Source organism: Taudactylus pleione, unplaced genomic scaffold (assembly GCF_031769625.1).
Source record: "Taudactylus pleione unplaced genomic scaffold, aTauple2 ptg000162l, whole genome shotgun sequence".
NCBI lineage: Eukaryota > Metazoa > Chordata > Amphibia > Anura > Myobatrachidae > Taudactylus > Taudactylus pleione.
Genome location: NW_028284564.1, coordinates 10,641,434 through 10,664,294, shown reverse-complemented (window position 1 = coordinate 10,664,294; position 22,861 = coordinate 10,641,434). Strand labels below are relative to the sequence as shown.

The following is a 22,861-nucleotide window of genomic DNA, read 5'->3' as shown; positions in this document are numbered from 1 at the left end:
TTTACTGACCCCAATTGTAAATGTAAGTAAATATAGCAGGTAGTGTGGGCTGCAAAGCAAATGCTGCTGACCACAAGAGGAGATGTTAGTAGATATGGGGTAATTTGAATCAATAGATTGCATTTCCATAACCCTTTACCTACTTTAACGAGAGAAAATGATGCCAGTAAAAGCATGTGTATTGATGTCTTAAGTGATGTTTTTTTTTTTTAAGAAACAAAATTGTAATTGATAGAATAATGTCCCTGTTACAATGTTTCTTTACATCTGTGAATGCTGAAGCTTTAGCTTAGTATATACACATTTTTATAAACAAATCCTACAAATTAATATATATTCCTGCTATTCTGTGATAGGCAACCAGATATATTTTAAAAGGGGCGCACATTAAAGGTGCTACACACCTAGCGATATTTTACACGATTTGGCCTATTCCGACGCATCGTGATGACAAATCGTGTAAAATATGCCCAAATCGTGAGTGTCCACTCACGATCACGATGCCGATGCGCGTCCCCGCAGGTCGTACATCGCATCTTCAGATCTACAGTGCTGTAGGGAAGATCTGACTATCGCAGTCACGATGCACTGGTATAGTTAGGAGGCATGATACATCGTTTGTCACATTGGACAGTTTTAACACCAAGTCGTGCCCACGACTGCCGGGGAGCTGCTGGGGAGAGTTCAAGGGGAAATCGGACACAATGTCAGATCGAGAGCACATCGCCAAGTGTGTAGGCACCTTAACTTTAATCTCTGCAATAGTGAAGTTCATCAAAGAAAGAGACACCTATTAGCAGATCCAGTTCATCCATTAGGAATCCTAGGGTCCTGTCTACCTACTGTAGGCCCTGCTGGACCCTGGGTGGCTCAAGAAATGTTTTATTTTTATTTTTTTTGGGGGGGTGAAAGATGGGGAAGCAGGGAGCCCAAATCAGTATCTTGCATAGGAGGCCTAATAGAGTCTTAAAACCAGCTCTGCCTGTCAGCGGGATGTAGTTATGTCACAATCCCGACAGCAGAATACCGGCTAGGGATTTATGATAGGCGTCAAAATACCGCGGGGGTTTAGGTTTAGGGCAGTTAGCATTAGGCTTTGAGGGGGTGGATAGGGCTAGGCACCCCTAGGGGGGAGGGTTAGGGCTAGACACCCCCGGGAGGGTTAGGTTTAGGGAGCAGTAAGGGGGGGTTAGGCACCTCCGGGGGGAGGTTAGGGTTAGGCACCACAAAGGATGGGTTAGGGGGGGGGGGGGGGCAGGGGTGGTTAGCATACTTACCTGCCTCTGTTGGGATTTTCATCCTGTCGGACAGCCGCTGTTGGGATTTTAACTGGTGGCATTTCAATCCCATTCCCTATCAGCAGGCAGTTTAAACAAGTGTTACAAGCTGCAACAAATAAATCTGACAATAAAGCAGGAAGGAGCTGTTGCCCATCTCTGCTGTAGACAAATGTCCAGATGAAATAGCAGCCAGAGCATGTAACGGGAAAAACATAGCTCACTGGGCGGGAGTTAGCATTCCTGGGCCTGATACACTGGAGGATTTTATATTACTGACAGTGAACAACAAAGGGGCTTTCAGCCACAGCAGCTGGCACATATGACACAAACACCTACCTATTTTGAAGAAACTACAAAAGTCTATTGTCAGTTTTAGTGATCCTAATTAATTAAGATACGATTTTTATTAACTAAAACTAAAATCGCAAGAATTCAATTATTTTTGAGTTTGCTACAGCATGCTTTCATTCAGTTTACAGGCTCGATTGTATCTCCGGATAATGGTTTATGAAGTTTTTAGAAGGACGCTTTGTGCATTGTGATACTTATATTATTGTTCGTGAAAAGACTGCAGTAAGTACTGATAACAGGATAGATTGGTATGTAATGCCGGCTGTCGGGATGTCTCCTGTCAGAATACCGACAGAGGCATTCCGATGGTTGGTATCCCGACAGGGGTCGGGTAAGTATACTTACCCTCCCCCCCAACCCTAACCATCCCCTCTGGTAGCCTAACCCTAACCCTCCCCACCCCGCACCCTAACCCTCCCTGTTAGTCCCCCTCCTTCGTGCCTAAACCTATCCCTCCCCCATTAGTGCCTAAACCTAACCCCCCCCAGTAGTGCCTGACCCTAACCCTCCCCCCTAGGGGTGCCTAACCCTAACCTCCCCCCAAAAAACCTAACGCTAACTCCGCTAACTGCCCTAACCCCTCCTCCCGGCTAAGAGGACGGGCACCCTGAACTTACCTTATTCGGGCATCCGTCCGTATGCTTTCTGGCGTCGGGATTAAGATAGGCGTTGGCATTTCGACGCCTATCTTAACTCCCTTGTCGGAAATGTCAGCGTCGGCAATTAGCTGACTACATCCCGATAGAAGAACCGCCACATAATACTTGTGCCTTTACCACTATTCTTAATGGAAATATTTTCTTTTCAGTTTTCACAAGGCTAGTCAATGTAGTTACAGTCCAAGAGATAGGTCTTGGTTCCTCATCTCGGTCCCTCCTGTCCCCGTCTGTCTTGCTCTCACTTTTGCCCCACCCATCTCTCAACCCTGTCCTCCCTCCACCATCTCACTCATCTCTGCCCCTACTCCCAAATTCTCTCACGTCTGTTCCAAATTCCCCATCTATCTCTCATCTATTTCCTTCCTGTCTCTCTCATCTTTGCCCTCTCCCACTGTATCTTTGTCATCTCTCCACTTCCCCTGTATCCCTCTCATTGCTGTCCTTCCTGTTCAACCCTCCCAGTCTGTCTCTCATGTCTGCCCACCCCTTCCATCCCACAGTGTTTCTCATCTCTGTACCTCCTGTCCCTCATGTGTCTCTCTCTCATCTCTGCCCACCAGAGGGTGTCAGAGATCGCTGTGCGGGTTCCGGGTGCTGACAGTACAGTACAGACTGGAACATTCACACAGAACTGGAAGAAGAGAGACAGTGTCCATCATGCAGCCAGAGAGAGCTAAAAGTGGAAGGAGGCCTGGGCCTACCTCTGTCTCTGACTGCACAAATGCTAGACAGAGACATTAGGTGATTATTATGCCCTGTGCAGATTTCTACTTTTGATTTGCTGCTCCAGCAAAAACTAAACCCATAAAAAGCTAAAGCTACTTATTTAAAGTGTTAAAACCACTGAGCTACTGTACATGTTCAAATAACAAGAACAGACTGGGGTAGTTGACAACCCAGTTTCTGGAGCTCAGACAACAGACCGACATTCCTGTCCAGCTCCTGGATGAGTTTGTCGACAGCGGATAAGGAGGCAAGCAGGGCATGCTGGGTGCTCGGCATGCAGTGAAGCCAGTCACAATGTACGGGACAGGTTGAGCCAAGCCAGCTAGATGCAGCCCTTGAACCATTTCCAGCTGATGTTCCGGGTGCATAGCCCAGGCAAGTTACTGAGCTCTTTTCTGCAACTTCTACATCTAATTTCCAAACGTGGAGCACCAGCGGCCTGTACAGCTGGCAAAGGCACGGGAAAGACTCCAAAGATTGTTTCGGCCCAAAATGAGCAAAATTTTAAAAAAGATTCAATCTAAATCTATCAGAAGATGAACACTATTAGCCTGTATGTGCAATCATCTTCAACCACAAAAACTGGACCCCCGAAGTGGCCCAAAAGTCATATATGCACAGCCACATTTGACTATGGATGTATCAGTGTGTTTTGTTAGATACAGCACATCCTGTGCCACAGAATTGAACATTTCCATTATAACAGGACTGTCTTCACACTGAGCATACACAGTGACAGTCACTGTCAGAGGGCACAGTGACCTCCTCTGTCAGAGATCATCCAAGTCAACAAAGGCCCAAATTCAAAAAGATGTTTTCTCAGTATATGTTATTCATTTATCAGTCTCCAAATCACAAACAACATACACTGTTTTAATATAACAATGATAATAATATTAGTACAGTACTTGTATTCCCTTTAGTCATAAACTGACAAAGAGGTTAAAATAAATATACAATTTGTGAAAGCATTTTAGACTTACCACTGGCTGTTTACATAGATAGCGACACAGTTCTCCAATGTACTGAAACACTGTAACATTGCATTTTTTGCAATCGATCCAAAATTGGCTTGCTGAAAACTTTTTCCTCAGTACACATGTTGCACCTGAATGTCATGTTAAAAAAAAAAACATCACAAATGATAGTGCTGTATCTTTTTATATATTAGTATTATGTCATAAACAAATCAGTTACATTGCATAGCTTATTTAGTTGCAATTTGAAAACACATAAAGCTGGATAAAGAAAAAACATCACCTATAATTTATATCTAAAGGGCATACCTAGTAACCCAAGCTATTTATGATGCTAGCCATAAATTCCAGAGATTCAGGGGGGAATTCAATTAGCCCCAATCATTTATCGAGGGTGCAAAAAGGTGGTAGCCTCGGGCTTTAACGCCCGGGTCTGTTCAATTACAGCCCTTTTTTCTCGCCCCATAGATTATCTGTTATCGGAAGTTAACACAGAGAAACCGGGAAAAGTTCCCGGACTTATGTGTTAACCCAGTGTTTGCACCCGATAACAGGCTAATTATCATGTACATCTTTTGGGCTCTGCTCAGACCCGAAAAGAAATATGCGCTAAGTGCAGCACTGTGGGGCTAACTTTGTATTCTTTCAGTTTTTCAATTATAATTGCATTACGTAGACATTTAACAAATATAATTTTTGTTTTCCAATTAAATCTATACAATATTTACTGTAAAAATGTAAGTAAACAAGAGAACGTAATAGATCAAACATATTTAATACTATAGTATATAGTACACCGTGCAATACTTGTACTAAAGCATACAGATACAGGTATTAGCTCCTACTGCAGCAAAATAAATTCAAGTTAACCCTTCAAGGAAGTAATATAGCCACAGGTAGCCATAACTACTTCTTAGTCATTGCCCTCATACAAATTAAAGTTAGACATGGACCCTTGACTGTGGGCCACTAAGTACTCTCTATCCTGCAATTTTAGTTTCTAAGTAGCAGGTATAGTGGAATTTTGTTGGAAATGACTTCACTGAAAGAAGAGGTATGATAAAACCTACTGCTAGGTACTATACTACTCATCTTTTTATCCAGCTTTAATTGAAATGTAAGAAAGTTAAGTTTAGGTCAGCAACAACTGAAAAATAATGTCACTTTCATAGTTCTAAAAAAAGGAAAGTATTTTTTCAGGGAACAAATAATGGGTAGAGAACCGCCAGTGGCCTACTGGAGACTGGAAGACAGTCTTATAGACAGATGAATCATAATGAGAAAGCTTTAGGTTATTGCACTGCGCTGTTGTATGCCGACGGGTAGTTGAAAGGATGGTTCTTCGGTGTGAGGAATTTATGTACCAATCTTCTGGCGTGTTTTAATCTAAAACTTAAAAGGGTAATACATTTAATAGAAAAACACTCCATGTTTTGCTATAAGAAGCATTGTCCTTTTAAATTGTGGGCTTAAAGACACCAGGATTCTCTCAATCATGGAGGAGGAAGCGCTGCAACACTTCAGTAACTCGCTGATGTTTCCCCAGACACTCTCCGCCTGTGTGCGGCTCCGGGTACACCTTATTATATTTATTTAATGAATAAATAAATATAATAATGTATACCCGGAGTTCCTGAAGGGTTGCAGTGCCCTCAGCCTGGAATATTTCCAGAACAGTGGATTCATTTTTATATGATGAGCAAACCTCAGTAAATATCATTTTGAGTAACTAGCACCTTGGGAATTGCTGGTGCACACTTCTATTAGCATGTTTGAAGTTTTATCACCATTGGTGCTTATTATTCTTTTCATTTTTTTTTCATTTTTGCATGAGAGAACATATCTGATAAATCTCAGAATTACACGATTGTATATTTTTTTCTTTACTCCACGGTGAATGTATCAACATCCATTAAATTTGGGTTGAGACTTAAAGACTAAAGAAGAAAGTCCTGACAAGCACGGAATTCACACAAAGGCCCGTATTCAATTGGGAGCGAAAAGTCCGTTGCCAGACTTTTCAACACCTCCGCCGCTTTTCTGTGCAAAAAAGTATCGCGCGCGTCTCCGCGTATCCCCAAATTAAATTCCAAATTGCCAAAAATGGCTTTTATCTCCAAATTGAATACGGCCCTAAGGGGTAAATTTAATAAGAATTATGTTTTGGCAAGTTTAAAGATGAATGGCTTCGCTGGAATTCAGAAGAGTTTTTCAAGATCAAACACTCATACTTACTAAGAATCACGGTTGACAGAACCATGTTTTCCGATGGTGTATGCAATCGTGTTTAATCCTCTTTTCTCCCCCATGAAGCCTGCACAGATTAGGGAGATCCGTGCAGGCTTCTGTGTGTGTATAGTGTAAATATAAGTGTTAAGAAACATTGGAGCGGCCTCTTGGACGCTCGCATAGCTGTGGGTTACCACCCACAGCTTATGTGAACGTCCATGATGATGGTCGCGATGGTCAAGACCATCGCGACCATCGGGCTTGCGACGAGACCCTGCGGTAGGGTCTCGTTGCCGCAAGCCCTGGAGTGATTTTGGCTCTATCAGAGCCAAAATCACTCCCACTGACATCACTAGTGATCACTAGTGATGTCAGTGGGGCCGGACCCAGATGCTCGCCGGGTCTCGCGCAAGCGCATGAAGGAGCTCCCTCCGTCGTGCGCATGCGCACTTGGGCACCATCGACCCGCTTGCGAGCGTACAGCGCTCGCGAGCGGGTCTGAATGAGACCCTCTGTTGCCAGGCATTAGCATATTTTCACACATAGGCCATATTCAATTAGTTTCACACCAGCGAAACTTTTTTGCATGCCGGACTTTTCACCTACATCCCGTATTTTGCATACGGAAAAGTATCGGGCGCGCTCCAGCTATTCGCCGTATTCAATTAGAAAGGTTGCAAAAACGGCACCTGGCGAAACTGAAACAGGCGAAAAGTCCTGTCAAAACTGGGGAGCTCAGCCTTACACCCCTCAAAAGATGCACTAACATTGAAAATCACTATAGATGCCCCCAATTAGCCCTAATGAAGGTATTTGGGGTGCTTAAGTTGTGCCAATTGGTGCCATTTAGCGTATTAACACAAGTGGTGAAGAATACCATTAAGCAGTATTATTTGGTGAAAATAACTACTCCCAGCAAATTTGGGGTACTTGAAAATGGGGGCAAGCATATTTTTCTGAAGTTTTAAATGACGTAAAAAATCCACTTCCCCCAAGCACCTGCATTTAAAGAAACACCTGCCCCATACTTGGGGACCCCCCAGAAGTCTATTTCGCTAGTTTTCAAGTTTGTCCCCCAACTTTGAACCTTTTCACCCCCAAAATGAAAGTACTTTTTTGGGGTGATCTAAAGTATTTTTTTAAGTTTTTTGACAGTTTATCTTTGGAGGACTGTCCCAAGGGTGCAGGGAGGTTTCCCGAAGTTTGCACCCCAAAACCGCAATTCTGCACTTTTTTCCGCCTGCTATTCATAAGCGAAACTTTTCCGCCAATTACATTGCATTGTCTTTTTGCGTACGCGAAAAGTGTTTGGAATTGAATACGGCGGAAACTTTCTACCTGGCGAAATTACGTCATCCGCGATACTTTTCCGGGGATTCGAACTTTTCGCCTTTAATTGAATACGGGCCATAGGCTGAGTGAGAAATTGCAGCTGCAAATGCATTAGTGTACAGCTCTGAATCAGGCGCTTTACCGTTTATTATGGTGGCCAACCAGATCATTTTCCTCTGCACCTCTGTGGAGAAAATGAGTTATGTTACTGGTTGCAAAGTGCCATTTCCTGACTGTTACTGGATGCAATTCATGGCCATTGCAGAGATCTGAAACTCCCTCTTATGGCCCGTACACACGTTACGATAACATGTCAGATTTCAACGATAACGATACTATCGTTATCATTAAAATCTGACAGTTGCTAACGAGCATACGATGGACGATGCGCGTCCACATATGGTAGTTGACGACGAACTACCGTCATCTGTGCAAGCAGGCAGACCTGGTCGATTTCTTCTGATCATTATCTAATCGTTGCTGTCGTACCGTGTGTACGCAGCATTAGGAGCAAATTCAATTAAATGCAAGTTGCTTAAAACGGCTCGTGTTGGGATCAGTATGAAATACTGCTGGATGTTAGCCCGGCGGATGTTATACCGATGCCAGAAAGCAGAACAGCAGGATCCCATGTGAACATTCAGCATGTTGACACTGATGTGATGTCGACACTGTTGACATGTCAACAACTTGTTTTAAATTTATTTCTATGCCTTACCCTACGGCTAATGGAAATGTTGACATTATAACAATGTTGACATTTACGGTGTCGACATCATGAATCATGATTCGTGAATATCGACATCGTGACCGTAGACATTGTGACTGCTTACTGTGTGCTCATCTATGCTCTGGATTTATGTATATGTTAGATTTAAATATGTCAATTAGATTTGTTTATTTGTATATCATGCACATTTTTAGAAGCATCATACCCAAAACACAGGCAAGTTTTCCCAATGAGTAATACATATAAAATATTTGCATTTTTTTTATTGTAATCTGCTAGTTTGCAAAAACATGGCCTGATGTGAGTTTTATTCTTTATACTGTATATTTGACGGTTTGATACATCCCTAACTAAGAGCCTTATTCACAGGTGGATGCAATGCCAATGTTTACGCAATTACAATATGTAACATTTTATATTTTGTTTGTCCTTGTGTTTGCAGTATTATTTCCTAATTGCATATGCCCCAAGTGTATAAAAAATACCAATTATTCCCCACAAACTATGGAATTATGACTTCTTAAATCTCCTGAAATCGAATTGAAATCGAACAGCAAAATTCCTTAGCATATCTAAAATTTACTAAGATTCTATTTTGCATTTGATGTTCAAATCGAATTCGATCTTGTTTCATGTTATGAAGGGATTTGATGTTCGATTTTGAATGTTCATGTGCAAATCAAACACCAAATCCCAGTCCAAATCGAACCTCAAATCTCCAAATGAATAGACCAGCTTCATGTTTTAATTTTTAGCATGAGCAGGTCTGATTGACACAGATGCATGTATACATCAGTGAGATGCTAGCATGTATCTTAGTGTAAAATGCTTGCTAAGTGTTAATTGAAAAAAAAAAAGACGTGCCCCCCCCCCGCCCCTAAAAGCACAACCAGCCCCGTACTTGTCATAGCCAGCCCTGGTTGTGTAAATACAGGGGAAGAAATGCGTAGGGTTCACCTGTACTTAGCGCAACCAGCACCAGGCTCTGAGCCGATCCTGGTCCTGGAAATACAGGGGGAAAAAAAAAGCGTAGGGTTTTCCTTTAATTTCCATAAGCAGCACCTGGCTATTTCTAGCAGGGGGGGGGGGGGTAATGCCACAGCCAGGGAAACCCTAACACTGTGTTCCCTGGCCAAAACATTACCGCTGACTGCTAGTCTGCCCTGGGATCCCTTGGGAGTTGGGGACCCCCCCAATAAAGGGGTCCCCCTCTCCAGGGCATGCCAGGCCTAGGCTGATAGCCCGGGGCTATCCCTGGCACCCCTGGGCACCCGGATAACATTGTCTTTACCAGTAGAACTGCAGGTCCCAGCAGCCTCCCCCGCATGCTGGTATTTGAAGAACCAACCATGCATGCACTGATGTATGCATGCATCTGTTTCAAATAGAACTGCTCATGCTAAAATCGAAAGCATGAAGCTCTTCTATTCATTTGGGGATATGAAGTTCGATTCTGAGTTCATTTTACATTCAATTTGCAAATTGATTGAGAGTAAATGAAGGGATCCTATAATCTTCTACCGGAAAATATTGATGTTTTTCAAAAATTCGATTTTGAATTAAATTCATTTTTCTGTTTGATTTGACATTCGATTTGGGCTTAAGAAAATCCCCTCTAAGAAAATCGAACCAACATCGAATAACAAATAGAACAGAAAACAAAATTGAACCTTGGTAAATATACCTCCTGGTCAGATATATTTTGAAATTATCTTTTCCAGGAGATTTCTGATACTTCATTGCAGTTGCAACGCAGGGGCTGCAGAGCATTCCAAGTCTGCCAGAGGGAAGCCCAGTAACGCTGACTGTAACTCCAAATGCTGCTTCATTTTTCTGGAAGTCTGCGGGAATGGTAAGCTCACCAGGGATCAGCTGGGTGTATATCACAGCTGCTGCCAGGACAGAGCATTCAGCCTAATCCCTACCAAGTTTCCCTGCTTTCTTTGACTTTGGGACAACAGGGACACCAATGCGCACTACTACAGATGACACTGGCCACAGCGGACAGAGGGGGACTAAGCTTTGGAGAGTGATAAAGTGGAGAGAGATAAAGTACCAACCAATCAGCTCGTAAATCATGTTGCAGGCTAGGTTTGAAAAACGACAGTAAGGAACTGATTGGTTGGTACTTTGTGGTCTATTTACTAAGCCTTAGATGGAGATAAAGTGAACGGAGAGAAAGTACCAGCCAATCAGTTTCTAACTGCAATGTCACAGGTTGGGTTTGAAAAATGACAGGAGCTGGTTGCCTGGTACTTTATCTTCGTCCACTTTATAACCATTCAAGGCATAGTAAATAGACCTCTTTATCTTTCTCCACTTTATCTCTCTCCAAGGCTTAGTACATCTGCCCCAGAGTTCTGTGTGGGAACGAATAACGTCAAGTGAGAGCCACTGGTGGACTCCAGGAAGGTGCTGGTGCCTCTGAAACAATTTGTTAGAGCTCTAGATAAGGATTTGGCAGTCCAAGTACCTTCAAGACTTCTTCCCTAAGCTGCCTGAAGCAGAAGTCAAAGACTGTTTTTTGTGGGACCACAGATTAAGAAGATCCTACTGTGTGAGGAATTCCCAAAGATGCTCTCTCAGAAGGAGGAAGCTGCTTGGACCAGCTTTATCACAGTGGTTCGGGGCTTCCTGAGCAGTCACAAGGCCGACAACTATGAGGAGTTGGTTGAGACTTTGGTGAAGAACTTCAGCACAATGGGGTGCAGGATGCCCCTCAAAGTCCATATTCTTGATGCTCATCTTGAGAAATTCAAGGAGAACATGCAAGCATACTCGGAGGAGCAAGGATATACTGAAGTTTGAACGCCGCTACCAAGGAAAGCATAACGAGAATATGATGGAGACTATATCAGGGGGCTGAAAGAGATGGAGGGAGTGAATGTGGGAGGTGGGATGGAGGGTGGGAGGGATTTAGGGAGGGTGGAAATGAGAGGGGGAGATAGTGGACAGATAGGAGTGTGGGTAGAAGGGATGGTGAGAGATAGCGTAGGAGCATGGGTGGGTAGGATGGTGGAAGGGATTTAGGTAGTGTGTGAGGTGGAAAGGGCAGGAAGGAGGGGGGGTGTTTTGGGGGGTTTTAGGGATGGAGGGAGGAAGTATAGAATAGAGTGGGCAGGAGGGATTTAGGGATGGAGAATAGATGGATGATCCCATCCATCTAAGAAAACACTAATAATGAACTGAATGACAAAGTTAAAAAACATAAACTGTGATAAAAAACAGGAGATATGGTAAGAACTTACCTTTGGTATCGCTGTTTTTACGAACTCCATAGGGTCCACAGGGTTGACCTTGGGGTATAGGTTGGGAACCAAATCCGGGCACCACGCAGTTATAGCTTTCAGCTCCCAGGATGCACTCGGTCCACTCTCCTTATAACCCTGCCCTAGCCAGAGGCACCTCAGTTTGTAAGTAGCCAAAGGCTGGAGGAGGAAAGAAAAAGAGAGAAGACTGGAACACTCAAGAACAATACTCACAGAGAAGGAGATGGGAAACCGGTGACCCGTCACACAGCCCATATGAAGCCAGGTGCATCAGGGCGGGCGCCCTGTGGACCCTATGGACTTCGTAGAAACAGAGATAACAAAGGTAAGTTTTTACCTTATCGCTTGTTTTTTAATTCAGGGTCCATAGGGGGTCCACAGGGTTGACCTTGGGGATGTCCCAAAGCAGTCCTTATAAGGGTGGGGACGCTCAAGTGCTGAGAGGAGAATCCGTCGCCCAATGGAAGCATCCTGAGAGGCAAAGGAATCCAATGCATAGAACCTTAGAAAGGTCTGGACAGAAGACCACGTGGCCACCTTCCAAGGCAAAACAGCTGAGGCGCCACAGCGAGCTGCCCACGAGGGGCCCACAGCACGAGTAGAATAAGCATCAACAGAAACCGAAAGGCCTTCCCATGTGCAAGCCCCTGAGATAGTCATACGAAGCCATCCAGCCAATGTCTGTTTATTGGCCAGAGTGTTTATTACGCCATCTTGTGTTTCTTAGAAACGACATCCACCAGGGTGGCTGTTGAGTTAATCCCTGCAAGGGAAATGACAGACTGTTGTGGTACCTGAGGGAATTGCATGTACTGTGAAAAACCTCAGTAGGGAACGAAAGTCTGTGTAACAGGGGTAAACCGCAAGAACTGCGAGATACCTTGAGAGGGAAAGGTAGCATGTTGAAGTAATCCCAAGTGGGTTACAACTATGGGGGCCACCAGGCGATCCACAATGGAGGCCAGGTTCTTGAGAAATAAACCGCCCAACGGGGTCCTGTAAGGGGCCTGGCACCTGATGGCACTTTATACATAACCCTTCTTGAGCCAAATCCTCCATACTCATAAACTTTCTATCATCAGATGATAGTGTGACCCATAAACTTAAACTAAACTTAACTAAAATAAAAACACAAGACCAAGTTATGCCATTTAAATTAACTGGTCAGCTTTATTTAGTTACAATGGTAGGTATGGTGGCAGGAGAAAGAACGGCAAATAACCAGCATCCCCTTGGCTTAGGCCAAAAGTATATCACAACTTGTGAGGGCCAACTATCCCACACAAGGGTAGGTGTAATCTTAAAACTTGCAAGGGCCAACTATCCCTTTCAGAGCAAGTGATGCGGCCCCAACACCCATGCCAATGCACCATTCATCCTGCTCAGTCGAGAGGTGCCGCTGACTCCAATAGGGTGAAATCAGCCTAATCAGTGCATTGAAGAGGTGCGCACCGCTATTACTGCCACAAGATGGACGCTTCAATATTGCCAGTCTTCCCGCCGCAGCGGTTCTCAGTAAAGAACCAGCCCGCCACCATACTAACTAACTAAACCCCGTAACACTGCAAATATGCCTTCCGGAAACAGAAAATTACCCTCCTCAGTGAAATGTACCCCATCCCTACAAAAAAGATGGGCATCCTGGATTCGCATTAAAGGATGATGCACCACTAGCCCTCCCAACTCCAGCACATGCCTTGCCACCCATTTGTTCACGCCACACTATTATAACAATAGCGCCAGGAAAGCCTGGCGATGATAGAGGACCATACTAGAAAGCAGTTAGGCCATAACCGAACCACCTCCCTCAAGTCGCGAACATTTGCTTTAAAGCGTGACTGCCCAGCCCAAAAAATAAAAGAGTGACCAATACACCAAATGGACCTATCGTCCTGGAAGCCTGCAAATATACAGAAATATAATAGATGAATATATATGCAACATGTCAAATCATAAAGGAGGATTGGTAGGGTGGGAGGGGGGGAGGAAGACTTGACCCGAGGTGAAAACCTACAAAAAACCTGCTGGATCTTTTCTATTGTAAACATTTTCCTTTATGAGCTTCTTTTATTTATTAATTTATTAATTTTATTTTAAGCTAACCAATCAATGTCCAAAGCAGGGCAAAAAACAGGGCAAAATCTCTCGGGACCCCCACCGGAAAGGCAGCGAGTTGGCCAAGGCACTCAAGTCAAAACGAATAAAGTATAACAATTTATGGTTCCACACGAACATATCTTCTGTAGGCATTGGATTTCCATCTTCCGAGAGCCTGGATCTCCTGTGAAGAAAGACCCGAAGAGGCCGCAAAAGTTGCGGCACCAATTCTAAAAGAATGGGTGCCGTATCTGAAGGGGAAAGCCCGAGGTGCTGTATGCAGCGATGGAAGACCGACCGAAATTGAAATTTTTTCAGAGGAGAGCAATCCTCATGCATGAGCCAAGCGCCTGGCAGCACCGGCCAGCAGAGATAATATTGGGAGGCCAAGTGAACTGGACGAATCCTGACATCAGGACAGGATCTCAGGGACACCCAGCGACCCTTACGCATCTGATCGATGTTAGAACGACGAACACGACACAACATCGTTTCGCGCAGAAGAATGTGGGACCGAAATAGAGGGGTTTGGGCATGCCGCAAAGCTGCGACCAGCTCGCCGATATGAAAGGCCCCATGAAAGGCCATCGCAAAAGCGAGGTGGAATAACAGAACCTAGAACTGTGTGGAACAAATGGCTGGCAAGCTATCACATCGCAGCAATAACAAATCAGGGCCAATCGGACGGCGCTGATCATCCGCTGTAGGCATGACATGAGACCAACCCCTAAGGGCTCCTTGTATTGAAAAACCCTTAGCGATGTCTCTAAGGCCCGCTAATCGCAGAAAGAAGGAAATACCGGCAAGTCTGAGCGTCATATGCCCGTGACCTGCCGGAATCAAGCAAATACCACACAAATGCGACCATATGAGAATAGCGAGATCTACCTGACGAACTCCATCTCTACAAAAACTGATTCCATGATGCCTGGTAAGCAAAGTCCGTGGGGCCACGGACCGACTTGCGAGATCTTCCATTCTGGCTTGATGATCTGCCAACAATGAGAGGGACAAGGCTCACCAATCAAAGCCACGTACGGCGCCAATGCTCGAAACCTCCCCCAATCCTGCCTGGAGAGCGCATCTGCTATGGAGTTATCCACCCCTGGCACATGACAGGCTGTAAATAAAATATTAAACTGCAAAGCACGCAGCACTAGCCAAGCAAGGAGACGCAGCATCGGCAGCGACGACGATCTTTGATTGTTAATTGCTTGAACGACGCCCAGGTTGTCGCACCAAAACACAACAGATTTGTCACGTAACCGAGGACTCCAGCTCCAGGGCCACAACTATGGGGAACAATTCAAGCAGGAACAAATTCTTGACCACTCTCGCATGAACCCATTCTGATGGCCACTCCGAAAAACACCAATCGCCATCCAAAACCCGATGCCCAGCAGCATCGGTGAAGAGCTGCAGGCAAGCATTAGGCTGAAGTTCTGAAGGCCAGACGCGCACACCATTAAATCAAACTAAAAAGGCCTCCCAGACCGCCAGGTCCAGTTTCACTTCAGCCAACAGCCGCAGAAAATGATGTGGCAAACGTAGCCTCACCAAGGTCCTCTGCAGCTTGCAACAGAAAACCCTCCCCATTGGGATTATCCGACAAGCAAAGTTAAACAGCCCAAGCAAAGATTGTCCTTGCCGGAGCGTCACTTTTCCTCTAGCCAACGCAAGGAGGATGGCATCCTGCAGACGATGAACCTTGTCCGGCGGCAATCGGCAAAAACCTTCCAAGGTATCAATTTCGATTCACAAGAAAAATTACTTATTGGTGGGGCCTTCTGTCTTATCGTGTGCAATTGGCCCCCCGAATTCCACGAAGAGTGCTTGCAATGAAAACAGGAGGCAATCGCATCGATCGGAACCCGCGGGACCTACGCACAAAAAGTCATCCAGGTAATGCGCTATTCCTGTTTCACCAGACCCCATGGAGACACACCAATGGGAGAAAAGAACTGAAACGCTCGAAGAAGGCACAGGAAACCGAACACCCCATAGGAAGACGTTTGTCCGAATAGCACCCATCAGGTAACCGAAATCCCATGAAACTAAATTATTTAGGATGTAGAGGCAACAACCGGAAAGCGGACTCAATGTCCACTTTCGCCTACAAGGAACCTGGGCCAGAAATGCGAACCAATGCAAGCGCCGAGTCGAAGGACTGATACCTTACGCGACAAACCTCTGCCTCAATGGCATCATTCACCGAATTACCTGACGGATGTGACAAGTGCTGTATGAGTCGGTAACTACCTGGGGCCTTCTTGGGGACAACTCCCACTGGTGAAAGGACAAGATCAGGTACCGGAGGATGAACGAAAGGCCCAATCATGCGCCCCAGTCCAACCTCTTTCATAACACTGTCCTTAACCAGCGAGGCAAATCATAGGCCGAGCGTAAGTTCCTAGGGGACCCGGAACCCACTGGCCCAACTATTGGAAGTGTAAACCCATCTTCGAAACCCTTGCGCAAAATTTCGGCGGTATCCTTTACCGGATACCAATCTAGCCACTTGGCCATGAAATCCAGATGAATGGGAGTTGTTGCCCTACTTAGAATTCCCGACCCCAGCTCGTTTGGAAGCGGGAGCCGCTGGGGCAGCTTGGGCTCCTACCGTACCCCGGAAGCAATCCTTGCTGGGGTGTGTTGAGCCGCACCGGAGGCAAAGGTGCCGAAAACGACATCTATTTCCCAAGGTGCAATTCCCGATGTTGAACGTATAACATCTTCTCTTGTTCTGCACACCACTGGCTGACTTCTGCGGCGAGGGGGGCAAGGGTTGAACTGGCCGCCCCGGAATCAGATTGGAAAGGGAACGCGCAGGCTGTGCTACCTCCATCCACACCTCCATATCTTTACAACCAAGGTCCATGACTCGGACCCGATCCTGTTTGCGACGAAACTCTTCGCCACGCCGAGGTCTGTGACGACTTGAATAGACCGTGAATCAGGTGTAAATATCTCATAACATTAAGGTACTCGGCCGGCTGTGACTTAAGGTAGCAAGCCGAAAAAACACAAAACCCTGAGAGCCAATTGGTATATGACTTGTATGTCTCTATCCCTATACCGCCTTTTGCCTTGTGGTAGCAAAACCTTTTTTGCTCTTGGCCGTCAGGGTAAACATAGCGTCCCTTTTTTATACTATGTTTCACTCTGCTACGCAAACCTCTGGTCACTGCCGTATTAGCGCAGTGCACCACATCATCGGGACCCGCCCCCCGATCCACACTAGTACTACTCCCCGAGGACTTCTCACTAGAATGTCGGTGCCGACGGGAGCGACGCCGACAAGACCTCCTGGCCCTTTTACGTCTAGCCCTACGAGAACTATCGCTTGAGGAAGAGGAAGAAAAGGAACTAGACCCCCATTCAGACAAACTGCTACCCTCACCGGAAGGACCAACCACTACATTGTCAGTTCCGGATTTTGCAACAGCGATGACCGCAGCTGGTCTGACTCTGGACGGAGCATCAATTACCGGTATCTCCTCCGAGCTGTCACCTGTAAACGAAGATACAGAGGCAGCATCTTCCGAAGTGACAGTGTCCGCCGCCTGAGGGGGCTGAGGAATGGAAACAGCGGGATCAAAAGAGACAGTGGGGGCCAATGTCGCAGGAGATAGGGAGAGCCCACAAATCCTGCCTAATTGCTGAACCAGGGAGCCCAACTCCGCCCCCTGGAAATACGAGATGGCTGCAGGCCCCGCCCCCCAGGCTCATCCTGAGATGGCCGCTGGCTCCGCCCCCCGGCCGCCACGTGACTGCGCCCCCCCTTAGCTCTCTGCCCTTGTACTTGAGAGTGCGCCGGCGCCATTGCAGGCTCCCGGCCCACTCCCCTATGGGATCGGTTGCGGCGTCCCTGACCCCGGTCCGCCGGGGTGAGAGCGACCACCGCCGCTATTGACGCGAATGCGCGCGGCTGCTCCGTGCCCGCGCTCTCCCGGCCACCACGAGCGGCACATCAATGGAGGCCACGAGCGGCTCAGCTACCAAGGCCGCACTAGACTCCCCGGGACGCCGCACGAGCCAATACGGCCGCGTATGAATGGCTGCAGGGGGCCCTGTAGCTAGTGCGCCGGACCCGGTACCATCATTGAGGCGGGCGGGTACCGAGTACGCACGTTGGGGGCCTGTGACATCTTAAGCTGGCCACACACTAGACCAACTTACATCCAACCAGCCAACTAGTTGATTGGTTGGAATGAAAATCTGGTCAGGAGTGGGAGTAAATGATGATCAGCAATTTGCTCCTAAATGCCAGAAAACAGATGAAAATGGTCGTTCAGCCAAGTTTGTTAAATGTTTGATCTAAACAATTTGTTCAAACAACAGTTTTTGTCCATTTTCCAGCGTTTGGGAGCAAATTGCTGATTGTCATTTGCTTTCATACCTTACCAGATTTTCATTCCAACCAATCAATTAGTTGGTTGGTTGGACAGATAATCTTTAGATTTGTGGCCAGCTTTAGAGTGAGGGACAGTGTATTAAAAGAATAGGAATAAAGAATAGGAATAAAGTAACAGTGAAAGACTGAGCAGAGGGAGAGAAGGAAAATTGAGGAGAAAGAAGAAAGAGTGTGTAGGAACAATTACAGAGTATGAATCCACAGAGCTGACAAGAAAAATGACTTTCCTTGTCGCAGATCAAATTCAAAGAGGCAGATTTACAACGTCAGATTCCCCACACCCTCTCACATAACACGCCCCTTAAGATCTCGCCCTATCACATCTGCCTACTTACTGTAAACAAAAATCTTTAACTTTATTAACCCCCTCTATCCCTGACTAGAAGTTTATGTGCCCTCGGTTCTAGCCCAAACCTCCGTTATATTACCTGCAACACATGACTTGCAGGATAGCAAAAATGGGTGCAGTATCGTGCTCTATTTCCTGGTCAGACATATCTGACCAACAATCATTGTGGAAATATCAAGCAGCGCTATACTGGTCATGACTGGCGCTAAGATTAGCTGCAGGGACCCGTTATCAGTGTATGCAACAAACAGTGCCATCTAAAATATGGCAACGTGTAGAACGCCACAGTATGTGACCAACCTCACAAATATTGACAAGTATATATATATATATATATATATATATATATATATATGAGGTCTCAGAACCACCCTAGGTGCACCTGTATTAGGGCAGATTGTAAAGAAAAGGGATAGATATACACTGACAGGTGAGAGAATAAAGCACAGACAGTCAGCGCTAGCTTAAGTCACATACAATGCAGAAATATATATACATAAACATTACATATAATATACTGCAAATGGCACTACATTCAGCTGCCCAGATTCAGTGTCTGACGAAACCCGCCATCACCTGTAGTGGAGAAACTAGTAAGGGTCTCCCTTACATGCTACAAGCTGGTTTTCACCTCTAAATACGTTCCTGTCTGACACCGGGGAGCCGCACATGGAAGTGTAACTGCAAGGAGAAAGTAAGCTCCGTGAGCACTACACGTTGAGTCCTGTCTGATTTCCACTGACGGGCAGTGACATCCTTTTAAAACAGCCGGCCGGCGGTAAGCAGTCACACTATTGACTATTTTCATGAAAATCAGTTCCAATTTCGAACGGCATCATTAAACATTGCGCTGAAAGCGATTATCACTGATTCAGTGTTATGGAACATTTACAACAGGCTACCAATAACCGATTGTTGTCTATCTGAGGAGAACCTGATGTGTGGCTATTTAATTATAAACACCATACAAGAAACATCTGAGGTGTATTTATTATAATGCGTTTGAATAAACGGCGATACCATCATTTTTTATCCGAAGGACAAAGACTATTACTTGGAACCACAGTACTGATGGTTACTTTTTGCATACTAATATAGGAGATACCTTCTGCAGAGGTTATTCTCCTTTCCATAGGTATGAGCCATTATTGATATACAACACCAGCTTGTATTTTATGTATAACTGTATGTATATGTGTGTCTTGATTTTTATAGTTCATTTTATTGCTTATAATTATTTTATCTTATTGAATTTAAACAATCTTATTGGCCTACTAAGGCATATAAGTTGAATATTCTATATCCAGGCTTTTTTGTATTGTAAAGAAAAGGGATAGATATACACTGACAGGTGAGAGAATAAAGCACAGACAGTCAGCGCTAGCTTAAGTCACATACAATGCAGAAATATATATACACATAAACATTACATATAATATACTGCAAATGGCACTACATTCAACTGCCCAGATTCAGTGTCTGAGATTCTAGCGCTGTGTACACATACCCAAATGGTGAGGTATGCAGGGGGACTGGATCAACTGTCATCCAAGGAGATCTCCTTTATCACAGTAGTAAAATGGCCACCCGGAGACCTCAGAGGAAGCGTGGACCACGGAGGAAGTAGCTCAGGGACGCCAGACCTAACGCTGGAAAGGCGCGCTGAGCTGAGAGGAGGAGCCGCTGTAACAGGGAAGGCTGCCTCCCCTGGCCAGCTATTAACCCCTGGGACGCCGGCTTCTGCTGCCAAACGTTAAGTCCCTGGTGGTCTAGTGGACACGCAGGGTATGCCTCCTGAGAGGGGGGGCCCGCCGCCACTGCCAGCACCTCTGGTGTGTCCCCAACAACCTGAGGCAAGAGACTGCATAAATACGTTGATCGGTGATCCACGACCTTACCATCCCCGTCGATCCGGCAGCAGTCCTGGGCGCCCACAGAATCTTGGGTCCCACCGAGATCCCCAGATCTGTACTGGCGCCGCGGCGCTGGCGGGGTGAAGGAGTGGCAGCTTGGACGTCCAATGGACAGTACAACGCTGCCTCTCTGATGAGTTTTAAAATTAAAATAAAACTAAAAATCTCATAAAATAAAAACAAGCTTAGGGGCTGCTATCAGCTATCCTGCGTTAACGGTGACCCGACTCCGGCCGGGCACCAATTTTAAACTGAGGTGCCTCTGGCTTGGGGGCGGGGTTATAGGGAGAGTGGACCCAGTGCATCTTAGAAGCGGAAAGCTTTAACTGCGTGGTGCCTGGATTTGATTCCCAACCTATACCCCAAGGTCAAACCCTGTGGACCCCCTATGGACCATGCTAGAAATAAGTCAGTGATCAGCTACATCTTCTGCTGTGACATCTTACAGTGTAAGGGAAGCTAACAGTATGTTAACTTAAATGTTATATGAAAATAATATTGAATGGGTAGATATAGATACTATAGAACATGGACAGCCATACTACAGACTCCTGCTAATATCTGGCCTACTACCTGAATTCAGCAGCTTTGTCTGGAGGCTGCTTAATCCTTGATGAGTGGTGTATGGGAACTGCATTGTGTGAGGTTCCAGCGACATCACTTTGAGCGTGTCACCGCCAGACTGGCCCCGTCTGCTGCTTTGCCTATAACCACCCTCTTCTGAACAATCCTTCAGGCTGTGACTAAAGTGATGTGTGGTTGACATCTTTAGAGTAGCATCTTAGTTAGTGAGGCCATGAGTTGGAAAAAGTTGAAAATATCTGCCTTATGAACATAGCCGCTGCTTATGTAGAATATATTAATTTCACTATTTTATTTAGCAGCTCTATATTGATTAATTTGATTTATCCGTAAAGTGATTGACAGACAGGAACCATTTGTGGGAGGAAATGGGGAGGTGGCGGATGAAGCTCACACGTGTCACAAGTCAAAATGGCTCCGGTATCTCAGTTCCCCGTGGCCACTCTGTGCAACCATAGAGTTACTCAGGAGGGTGATTATTTCCTGTTCTGCGTCTGATGCTGCATCTTTGTACGCAGTTTGCTTGGAATGTCGGAAACCGCCGGTGGGAGTCTCACTACAAATCTCTGGCTATGATATTTGCATATTTTCGCAAAGCCGCTGCATACAAATTTGCAGCAGCGGCATTAGTGTTCATATATGAATCAGGGCCTAAGCTTGACAGAACATAAAAGGAGTATTGTCCTCTTACAGAACATAAAAGGAGTATCGTCCTCTGACAGAACATAAAAGGAGTATCATCCTCTTACAGAACATAAAAGGAGTATTGTCCTCTGACAGAACATAAAAGGAGTATCGTCCTCTTACAGAACATAAAAGGAGTATCGTCCTCTTACAGAACATAAAAGGAGTATTGTCCTCTGACAGAACATAAAAGGAGTATCATCCTCTTACAGAACATAAAAGGAGTATCGTCCTCTTACAGAACATAAAAGGAGTATCGTCCTCTTACAGAACATAAAAGGAGTATCGTCCTCTTACAGAACATAAAAGGAGTATCGTCCTCTTACAGAACATAAAAGGAGTATCGTCCTCTTACAGAGCATAATAGGAGTATTGTCCTCTGACAGAACATAAAAGGAGTATCGTCCTCTTACAGAACATAAAAGGAGTACTGTCCTCTGACAGAACATAAAAGGAGTATTGTCCTCTGACAGAACATAAAAGGAGTATCGTCCTCTTACAGAACATAAAAGGAGTATTGTCCTCTGACAGAACATAAAAGGAGTATCATCCTCTTACAGAACAAGTAGAAATGATGATTTTGTAAGAATGTATTTGTCTATTGTATTACTGGCTACTTTACTTTAGATTAACGGTGATTGGCCAAATTCTAGTACGGTTATACGTTTTTGTCACATCTGATATCTGCACCACATTGACTCACTCATCACCCCTGTTAAAGTAAGTCTATGGATGTCTTGACATTATAAGCACAGTTTGTGTTACTCATGCATACTCACTCAGGCTTGGCAAAGTGTTTAACAAAAGACACAATTTCAAACCTGCAATAAATAGCTATGAGAACATAACTATGTGTGAAATACCCAGTCATACCTAGATAAACGCATCCACCAATCCCGATGAGAGAAGCGGCACTATGGTACAGAGGGAGAGTGACATATAAAACATCATCTGGTTTGCCACCAAAAGCCCATATTCCAGCAGCACCTCGCAGTGCTTGAAGCTGACTAATAACGGCTGCTTTCGGGAGACCTGCACAGAAAAGAACATTTCCAGTTAAATATTATATTATAGCTATACATATGTGCCTATGTTCATTTTCATCTAAAATAAGTCAGTTGTTATTTAATAAAGTTATCCAGTTTTTTTCTATGTTAATTGTGCAACTCTTCTTCGGCTCAGTATGTACAGTACATGGTTCCTATCAGTTATATGTGAATCCTGGTATTTTGTGTGCATTATGCCGACCGGACATACAGTAGCAACAAG

General features: G+C 45.1%; 1 protein-coding gene across 2 annotated transcripts in view; it reads right to left on the bottom strand.

Moving 5' to 3' along the window:
* Positions 1-22,861, bottom strand: part of SLC27A6 (solute carrier family 27 member 6) — a 112,374-nt gene that overhangs the window by 68,658 nt on the left and 20,855 nt on the right. The window contains exons 3-4 of one of the 2 annotated variants that reach the window (XM_088475117.1): positions 22,466-22,624; positions 4,000-4,124 (exon numbers count right to left, since the gene is read on the bottom strand). In XM_088475117.1, coding sequence (XP_088331243.1) covers positions 4,000-4,124; positions 22,466-22,624 — 284 coding nt within the window. The remainder of the gene's footprint in view (positions 1-3,999; positions 4,125-22,465; positions 22,625-22,861) is intronic. The other variant, XM_088475118.1, reaches the window with a different exon arrangement.